A 10,318-nucleotide genomic window follows, 5' to 3' on the forward strand; every position below is an offset into this window, starting at 1 on the left:
TTGTCCTCCACACTGGACATCCTGCTGTCTTTGAAACCAGGGAGGTATGGGTCTTCACTGCTGCTGGTGGTGTTCTTTCCAGCTCTTCAGGCCCCACATGCAGTTTTGCTGGCACTCCTGCTCAGTCCTGTGCACACTCCAGGCTGCAGCACTCTGACAACTGCAGCGGTGCTTGTGTCTCACCAAGCTATGGGCCTTTCCATGTCAGCCTTCTCTCCAAGAGCACTGATCTTGTGACCAAACTGAACAAAGCATGATGTATTTAATGTGTAGCCATTGTGGACCTGTACTTGAATTAACTTGAATTAAAATTCTGAGATTGCCACACAATCTTTAACTTTAATTAAACTTGAATTAAAATTCTGAGATTGCCACACAACTGGTTTGGTGGTCGTGTTTTCTGTTCTTACCTGGCCTTCACCACCAGCTGTTGAACATCTTCCTCTTGGCTGTGGACTTGTTACCACAACCTGACTGGGAAGTAGAGAAGGAGCAGCCTCAGAGAAACCCAAGTTATAGGATAGGTTTAAAGTTGTTTGGTGTAATGCAAGATGTCTGGATAAGGGTTGGACAAAACCCCAGGTCCTAGCACAGCACCCTACCCACAAAGCCACCTTACCCTCTTCTCATCAAAACACTTCTTTTAAACTGATATACCAACAACTAAGGTCAGTGTAGCCCCAAGTTAACTCTGATTTTATCACTGTGTTTTGTACCTTCTTCTCCTATTTTTCCCTCAGTCTGTTTACATCATGCTAAATGAGGGCATCTCTTACCTTGGGTTCATTCTCACCAGACCTGTACAGTCCTCACGATAATCTCTCTCCCTTTGTTTGTCTTAATGGTGTGGTAAAGTGGTGGTATAGCAGAATAGCACTTCAAGTGAGCAATTTTGAAGGGAACAAAAACTAAATTATTTGTTACACAGCCTTGGTCTCAGCCCAGCCACTGTTACCTGCTACCAGTAAGAAGTGGCAACATGTACATGTAATAATATGTTATAACAAGTAACAATGTTCCCTGTCTTTTTTTTTAAATTATTATTACTGTTTTTTTAAATTAGAGCTGAAATGTGTTGTAGAGTTTGTCTGATTTCACTGCCTGTACAAGAGCCCTCAGTGGGGCTTTTGCTGGTTGAGATGTACATGTGGCTGACCACAATGAAGGCTGTTTATTGACAATGGCCATTTGTACTTTTTCCAACAACACTAACCAAATATTCTCTTCTTTAAATTTGTTATTATCTTGAAAGTGAATAACCTATACTGTCCTTGTTTTCTTAGAGAATTACAGAACTGTTAGGGTTGGAAGAGACCCCTGAGGGTCATCTAGTCCAACCCCACTGACAAGGCAGGGTCACCTAGAGCAGGTGACACAGGAACATCTCAGGTTTCTGTGGTTGAGATGACCTCCAAGGTATTAGAAAGTCTTTTTTTCCCAGCCCTGAAACCAAAGAAGAAGTCGAGATTCATTGGTTCTGCTTTTCACGGTTGTTTATTTTTCTTATCTATTACATTCTTTCTTTGACCTGTGAAATCTGTCCAGCAGGTCAGGTTGTGGCACAGTGACTGCCCTTGGGGAGGTGTTAACTTTTTGTACTAAGAACTACGTGTACTTTATTTACAATAATTTTCCAATACCTATCACCTATGTTAGACAGTTTGTCTCTACTCTAAACCAATCAAAAAGTGTCATCATCCCAGCAGAAGATGGAGGACAAGAAGAAGGAGAAGAAGGACAGGACATGCCCAGATTCCTCCATCTTGCCTCTTGAACCCCCATTCTAAAACTCCAAAATTCTACTTTTTTACCCTGTGACACATTAACTATCATTCTACTCAAACTCTTGTGGTTTGTAAATCTTCACACAAAGTTGGTAATTTTTTCCATGAACTAAAATTGAAGCCACAGGTGGTTTTGACTCTGTGCCAAGGTCCCTCTGACCCCTCTGCTAGGGTCTCAAATCACCCAGAGCGGCCAGAGGAATGTCCTGGGTCCCAACAGGAACACATCTAGGTGAGTCTGGATTGTCTCCAGAGAGGGAGACTCCACGACCTCCCTGGGCAGCCTGCGCCAGTGCTCTGCCACCCTCAGTGTAAAGCTCTTCTCATGTTGAGGTGAAACTTCTTGTGCTTTAGATTGTGGTCATTGCTCCTCCTCCTGTCACTGAGATACCAATGAAAAGAGTCTGGCACCCTCCTCTTGCCACTCACTTTTGAGAGGTATTAACGAGATCCTCTCTCAGTCCTCTCCTCTGGACTAAACAGGCCCAGCTCCGGCAGTCTCCCCTCATAAGAGAGATACTCCAGACCTAAATCACCCTTGTGGCCCTTCTGCTGGGGCCTCTCTAGTAGCTCCTTGTCTTTCTTGTACTGAGGAGCCCAGAGCTGGATACAGCACTTAAGATGTGACCTCACCAGGGCTGAGTAGAGGAGCAGGAGCACCTCCCTTGACCTGCTGGCCCCACTCTTCCCAATGCACCACAGGACACCAGTGGCCCTCCTGGCTACCAGAACACTGCTGGCTTATAGTCATCCACCCAGACACCAGGTCCTTCTCTACAGAGATGCTCTCTAAGACGTCAGCCCCTGCACTGTTACTCCATAATCATCAAGTTTCTCGGAAGGAAAAGAGCACTGAGTAAATAAGTGACTGTGATGAATATGTTTAAAAAATTCTTTTCTACTCGAGAATTAAATCTGGTTTTGCCTTCATGTGTTATATTTTTAGTTTATAGTGAGAAAGAAGCTTCAAACTCGTTATATTCAGCTAGTTAAAATAGGCTCTCCCCTTCTTCCTTCCTTGCAAAATGAATGTAACGAATAAATTCTTGGGTTTCCTGCCTGCCTGTCTAAATGACTTTTGAAATTATTGTGTAGAAAGAGAGAATTTCTGGGAGAAGTAAATGGACAGCCTGGACCAAACAATCTGACTTACATATCTAAAACTGTCATAGCATGGCATCCCCGGCCAGGTAATAATTAGCATTGACTCCATGATTCCAGAAGGCTGATCAATTGCTTTATTATACTAATTAAGAAACCCATCACCCTTACAGACAGTCCAATACAGTTTGACCGAATTGGTCCTTTAATTAAAATGCCATCACCATTGGATAATTAAGAAAACACCCTTTGGTAAACAAACCTCCATAACACATTCCACATGTTTACAACAACAGGTGCAGCAAGTGAAGATAAGAATTGTTTATCATTCTTTTCTTTGATATTCTCATAGCCTTCCCCGGGACAATGCCTGGGAAAGTTGTGTGTTGCTCTCTGTGGCCAGAGAGCTGCTGCCACATAAAACACTCTCTTAAACAACAGCTTTTCAGGACAAAAGTGAACTTTATTATTCTTCACTCAAAACTTGTATCTTTATTTATTATATTAAGATGTTGTTTGATAAGCATACTACTACTTGCTAATATGGATTGCAGATTTTTAATGTCCTTAAGTGTATGAATGTGCTTTTAATGCTTGTTAATATATAAGCTTCACCTACATCACCACGGTATGCATGAGCCTAACCCCTCAAGACAAGCTAAATTTTTTAATCTACAGCTTGCTCTAAGCTTCACTGAAAGCTTCATTTTAAAGAGAGAGCTAAAAAACTAAGCTGCATTTCTGATGAAATCTTCCATTCCTGTCTTTGTCTCTTTGATAAGATTTGGTATTGTCACTCCACCTGCCAACTGCTTTTGAGGTATCGGTAATAATTTGACATAATATGTGCTGATACCTTTGTGGATGCTGATTATTTTACATACAACTCTTCTTAATAGACAACAACATAAGAAAAGTGCCTTTTAAATGTACTTAAGCAAAAAGTAAATCTACTGAGGATTACAACTATTAGCTTTCCCTTTCAGCTTGCATAGATTTCAGTAAGAGCAGAGAATAAGACTCTTCTTATATCAGTAGGCTAAAAGACTGCCAGCATTGCAAAGGATTTGTTTCATTACAACCCTGAAACACTTGCCTGGGCTTCATCCACAAATTCAAAAACATTGAGATCCCGACCTTCTTCCTTGAATTCAGCGTCGTTGCCTCTGTCGGTGTTCACATACTTGTGTAACATGCTGTAATACTGCTCTTGTGAATTAAAGGTATACGAGACTGAAACCTTCTGCCAGTCTTTGTTGCTGGGAGTACAAAATGGTGCTGGGTCAGTGGCTTCAAAAAAGCAATTTGTATTTCTTTCTGCTAGCTTGGTTGCATGCTCTTTGGCTTTGATCTCAAAGAGTTTATGTTCTTTTCTTGAGTAAATTTTCCAGAACTTGAACTGAAGGTAGCTGACAGGGGAGAAGCAGTGGGTGACACACGTTGAAATCAGTGCCACAGTCATGATGCTGGCTATCAGGAACCATCCTATCAGCTTGAAAAAAGGATATATAGGTTATTGGTGGTTTTGCATGGCCATATGTGGGAGTACAGAACATAACACTGAAAAAATAAGAAAACTGTAAGCAAAGAATCCTGGAGTGCATGTAACTGTCTGTTTGCTGCCAAAGTAGGGGATCCCATGCATGCAATTCAGACAGACATACAGATCTTCTGCACCCCTCAGCTGATCTTGTCAGATTAAGGATGAATACCGAAAAAAGAGAAGATGGACAGAAGTTATTTACTCAGTTATATCCAGCTTTCTTAAGTTGTAAGGCAAGATACTGACCATCAGTTTCTGCAGTTGTGGTCACATTTATGGTACAAAGGTTGTGGTCACATTTATGGTACAAAGGGTGCAGAATCTCTCCATGTGCTTTGTGCTGCAAATTAGAGCTCCTGCTGGCTATGTTCTCATGGAATGTAGTTACTCTCCCTGATATCTGAGCCTGCAAAAACAGCTAGTTTTTGCACAACACAGAGGAAAGGTTGTGTCCTGTATGTGTTGTAGTCAGGACACAGATATGACTATTGAATATGGGAATTCATTCTTGTTTTATATCTGATTTTAACACCCTTAGACAAGTCTCAGAGGTCCCATCAAAACCAAGTGTCCTAGTAATTGCTGGTGTCTCCTCAGGGGTACTTAGCTAGAAGCTCTAGGCAGAGATCCTGCAACATGCTCTTTTACCCCAGGATGACTTTTTCTTCAAATGAAAAAGTATTGAGTGCTAAATGAAAAGGAATTTGTGTTCTTTTTGGTTCTTAATTTTGTTGAAAGTAGATTGGATATAAAAAATAGTGGTCAGTAATAAAAATATACTCACACTTTTCCTATTTTTGTTTGACTGGATGTTTCTTTTAGATTCTACTGCACTGTCAATAACAGTCAGGCTTCCTTGTTTTTTCTCCTTTCTTATCCTATCTAAAATCAATGGTATAGAGTTTGCCCCTTTTTCTTAGAGAAGCAGTATGCTAAGTAGTTAACAAATAAAAACACATTTTTGTTTTAATAGGCATTTGTACTAAACAGGAACTCTTATAAACTTAACTCCCTTAACCAGCTCTTAATGTTTTCCTGAGAAAAAGTTGCAAAACAGGGTTTTCCTATTGGAGTTAAGACAAAATCCACACAAATATAGAAACAAAACTGCAGTGCTGCCAACAAACCAAACAAAATCCACAAGTGTTACTGTTTTGATCATGCAATTTGCTTTCAGCACAAGCAACTTTAACAAGACAAACATATATTTTAACTATTCTTCTAGAATACAAGTGTGAAATTATTAAGAGTTTCAAGCACTGAGGTTTATAGTCAAACAAGCTGTTCCTATTTGTTTCTCTTTCCAGATGTCCCCTTGCAACCATTCTCTTGCAAGGGGACATCAGCTTCCCCCCTGTGTTAATGATCTCAGCTTCCCCTCAACTAATGCCTATCTGCAGAAGTTTGAGGTATTCAAAGACATAAAAGTAGAGAAGGAGAAGAACTCAAACCATGTCTAAGTTAATTGAGAAGAAAACTTGTTGTGCAAAGTCCCATTCTCTAGGGTGGTTTCCTGCACATGAGGTTTTGTAAATGACAGTACCAAACCATTAGCATGCAGACATGCAAACCCAGAAAGTATTGTAAAAATACACCTATTTCTTTTCTGTTGCAGCTTTTTTGCCAACGAATATTGGCAAGCCGTGTGCTTTTGGTACCTGATATTATATAACATGAGGGAGAAGGACTGTTTACAGTTCCCAGCAGGCACTTCTATGCATTGAGCAGCCAGGGTTGAAGCCCATAGGGTGAGGAGAAGAGCAGTGAGGCTTTACCTGGGACTGTGCATGAAAGCTGAGGCATACACTTGACATCGCTGCTGATAACTCCTCATCACAGGGCATTTTGTACAGCTGCTCTTGGCTGTAATTTGTGTTATTTTTACAGAAGAGGTGTGCTGTCATGTTGCTCCCGCTGGCTGCACACTCGTAGAAGTTGGCTCCGAGCAGGGCCACCGCTATCCAGGTGAGCGGGGCCACCGAGGCTTTGGCTGTCATTGGCACTAACAGCTGGCAGACGTGGGCCCAGGTTCGCCAGGAACAGTATTGGGGATACTTCTCCAGAGAGCACATGCCTGTAAACAGGCGCCATGTCCTGGTATTCATCATGTAGCCGAGCAGCAAGAGGACGAAGGCAGGTGCTAAGAGGAAGGAATAACCATACACCAGGTTCTCAGAGTTGCAGGGACACTTGAACACCATAGATGAGAAGATGCGCTCGCTGGCAGCCGTCACAAGGGACACGATGCTGAAACCCAGAGTGGTCTGGTAGCGGATGTAGAAATCCACTGCCTTCTGTAACCTATCCATTTTTCTGCCTCTCCTTACTTTGAGAAGAGCAAAATCTCTGTCAGAAAAGGAAAAAAGAGAGACAAGTCTCCTGCAGCCCCCACAGCTTACAGAGCTTTCAGTTTCTATTGGTTGTGGTAATACAGTGAGGCACAGAAGCAGCCCTTCATAGAGGAAATAACAGTCAGTTTAAAGTGAAGCAGAGACCACACTGGAAAACCACTCCAACTTCAACAGCAAAACAATTTCCTATACATTTGTTCCTATAAAAATAGTTTGTGTTTGTCCACACAAGCATTGTAACTAGCAATGGCTTAAACCTCATCATCTTGTCAGTGAGGCACCAGATTCAAAGTGTGAATAAAATGTGAAAAAAACGACCCAGAACCATATAAAGATTTTTATCCTGCCTTCTTTTTAGCTATACAATATGGCTTGTTCTCTTATGGAAGAAAATTCAACTATAATCATGTCAATTTTTCAAGATAATCAATCTATCAATTTTTTGAAGTAGTTATGTTGTAAATTATATAACTCTTTTTTTTTTTTTTTTACTTTAAAGTACATTAAATCATGGATTTGTTTGTCTTTGCTAAGGGGAAGGGCAGCTGGATGTTGTTGTTTGTTTAATCTTTAAACTGCTGAGGCTTTAGGTCTTGCTGGACAAGGCCTGACAAGCTCCAATTTAAAAAGAAGGGTGTTTTGGAGGTCAGGAATTTGAAAATTCACAGTTCCCATTTCAGCTCTTTGGGCAGCAGAGAGGATGACCAGAGGCTCCAGATCAGGCAGCACTGGTTCACGTGGCTTCTGGGCTCACAGCAGATGCGCCATGCTCAGTACCGAGCTGCTGCTGCTGCAGAGGAAAATGTGCTGCTAAATGAAAAGCTTGCCTTGGCCTGGAGGAGCCTTTGTAATACAATGACATAGCAATCAAAAAAGGATGCAAAACCAGGAAGAATTAATCAGACTGAAGGTTAGTCTGGCCACATCTCAGCTACAGCCAATAGCTGAATGGGGAGCACAGAGGCGGGAAAAAGAAGTTTGACAATGTCCTCACACCCTGTGTGGTTTCAGGGATTTTCTTTGTATCTAATGCCTTTTGTTTTAACCCATGCAGACTTTCTGACATCCAAAATACTGTACAGCAAGTGTGCTTAACCTTCATTCTAATCAATGACATTTGATGTCTCCAGGATCTGGAAGGGAAAGAGAAAAAAGAATGGATCCTTGGCATCTCCATCAACTCATGGTCTTGTACACCTTCATCATAGCCCTCTCTGTCCCAGGCTGAGGAAACCCTAATATAGTCATTCCTCATCTGATATATACCTTTGCATACTTTCTTTATCCATGTTGCCACCTGAACTATTCTCTAGGATTCAAGTATCATTTTTCACATGAGAGGAAATAGGAAGTATACCAGATTCCCAGTGCATTGAAGATGCAACTGAATCACAGTTTGCTACAAGGGAATACTGACATTTGTCTTCTCTTCCCTTGAAATAATTTCTAGAATTTTTTTTATCATCCATGAATTGATATTTTAACAAGATATGCATTATAATAAAAAGCCCTTCAGTCCTTGAGAGATAACCTCAGCAAGCTCAGAGTCTATCTCTGTATATATGAAGACAGGATTTGGTTTCACTTTGAACACCATTTATTCTATACTGTGTGGAAATGTTGGGGAGGCATTCCCTGGTTTAGGGAGACACAAGAAGCTTCCCTCAAAAAGCTGTTAGACTCTATTGGCTCCTTCCTTTGTTCCTACGTCTGTTCCTATGTTCTTGAGCCACACCTTCCTTATTCCCTGATTGGCCCTCATCTTTGTACAACCCAGAGATCAGGGTCAGCCTCCACGCCCCTGTGGAGAGAAAGCGAAATCCTCTGTGTGTGGGTGCTGGGACCTGAACATCTCACCGCATGGCTGAATAAAACATCTGTGGATATTATGCAAAGGTCCTTTTTGCTTCCTTACCCTGGACTATGCTAGCAGTAATTCAGATTGCTAAAAATGGTGCCTGAGCAGGGACTTCCTCTCCTAGAAAAGGTCTGTGCTAAACCAACACGAAAATTTTGTTGTCTTACCCCAGTGTGATGAGTTTGCAATTTTACTTCCTTCCTCCTTTTACTCTCAGGTGTTGAGAAGAGACTAGATTAAGATGGAAACAACACTCACCCACGCAAAACAAAAAGTTCACATCCGGCTTAAAAGGTCTTTTCTTCAAGAACATTTAATTTTTCAGAGAAAGAGTTAAAGTGGTTTTTACACTGGTTATTTAAGCATTTTCCTTATATTTTGTGGAATGTAGTCCTAACCAATAACTTTGTAGAACTAGTTTGAGAAAAATTAAGACCTGAAGGAAAACTCCATAAAGAATTCTATCCTTTTTTGAATATGATAATGATACACATTCAAAATCTTGAGGAACAGTTAAAAAAATAGTGAACCTCAGCTGAAAACCCCTTCTCCAAGCTCTTCTGTCTGTACTCCTGCTGCCCAAGTTTGCTGTCACTGCATGGCCGCAGCCGCATGCTTGCATTCACGTGCTCAGGATGGTGGAGACCGCATGGCAGGGGCCACAGGGTCCCCCCTTCTGCCCTCTAGTCCCCACGCCTCCTCCCACAGCTTCCACACTCCCAGGTCAGAGGAGCGCTCCCTGACTGGCAATATAAAGCTGCACCAGTCTCGTACTACGAAGGGGAAAGAAACCCCACGTGCACTTGCAGTGCTGGAAGGGACAATAAACAAAAGAACGGACGTGTTTACCTCGGTTGCTATAGCACCACAGGACACAGCGTGTGTGGCAAGGGCTGTCCCTGCTCCCACCAAACAGCTGCCCCCATGGAAAACACACGGCCATCCCATCCTGCTGCTGCCGTGCATGGTCAGGGTGAGCCAGCCGATCCCCGCTGCCCAGCCTGGGTCGCGGCAGCCCACAGCACCGGGGCCGAGGGCGGGCGAGCGAGACTGGTGGGTGGGCAGCCGTGCCGGGAGATGGCTCAGAGCCGCAGTCCTGGCAGCGAAACTGCCACCCCCCGCCTGCCCGCGGAGCCTGCACCACCGCCGCTGCTCTGGAAGCACCGTGCCGGCAGCGCCCGTGGACTTCAGCAGAGAGAGACCCCCGAGAAAAAGCCAGGTCTCAGTGCGACCGCCAGCACCGGGAGCAGGACGAACCCCACACAGCAGCGCACCAACCTCAGCACAAACAACACATCCAGCAACACAAACACAAACCCACTGGCAAAGGTAAAAAAGTCCTTGCCATGAACATTTTGGGGACAGTGAAATGGTTCAATGTAAAAAACAAATATGGCTTCATAACCCAGAATGATAACAAAGAAGATGTGTTTGTTCATCAGGCTGTTATAAAAAAGAATAACCCCGAGAAACACCTCCACAGTCTAGGAGATGGAAAAATTGTGGAATTTAATATAATACAAGGAAGCGAAGGCCCCCAAGCAGCTGATGTGACAGGACCTGGTAGAGTTCCAGTGCAAGGTAATAAACATGCACCAAACTGCAAACCTGCAAAATATTACCCATGTCATAGAAGTCCTCCACACTCCCACCAAAGAAATAAAACACAAAACCAACAACC

The 10,318-nt window shown here is 42.7% G+C and overlaps 1 protein-coding gene across 1 annotated transcript; it reads right to left on the reverse strand.

The window, feature by feature from the left end:
- Nucleotides 1-3,960: 3,960 nt before the first annotated feature.
- On the reverse strand, nt 3,961-9,571 carry LOC136554280 (calcium homeostasis modulator protein 6-like). Its single transcript, XM_066546127.1, has 3 exons — nt 9,487-9,571; nt 6,204-6,774; nt 3,961-4,377 (listed from the first exon to the last, which is right to left on the reverse strand). The coding sequence occupies exons 2-3, from the start codon at nt 6,735-6,737 to the stop codon at nt 3,961-3,963; spliced, it is 951 nt and encodes a 316-aa protein (XP_066402224.1). The 5' UTR covers nt 6,738-6,774; nt 9,487-9,571.
- Nucleotides 9,572-10,318: the final 747 nt, after the last annotated feature.

Source organism: Molothrus aeneus, chromosome 3, assembly GCF_037042795.1.
Source record: "Molothrus aeneus isolate 106 chromosome 3, BPBGC_Maene_1.0, whole genome shotgun sequence".
NCBI lineage: Eukaryota > Metazoa > Chordata > Aves > Passeriformes > Icteridae > Molothrus > Molothrus aeneus.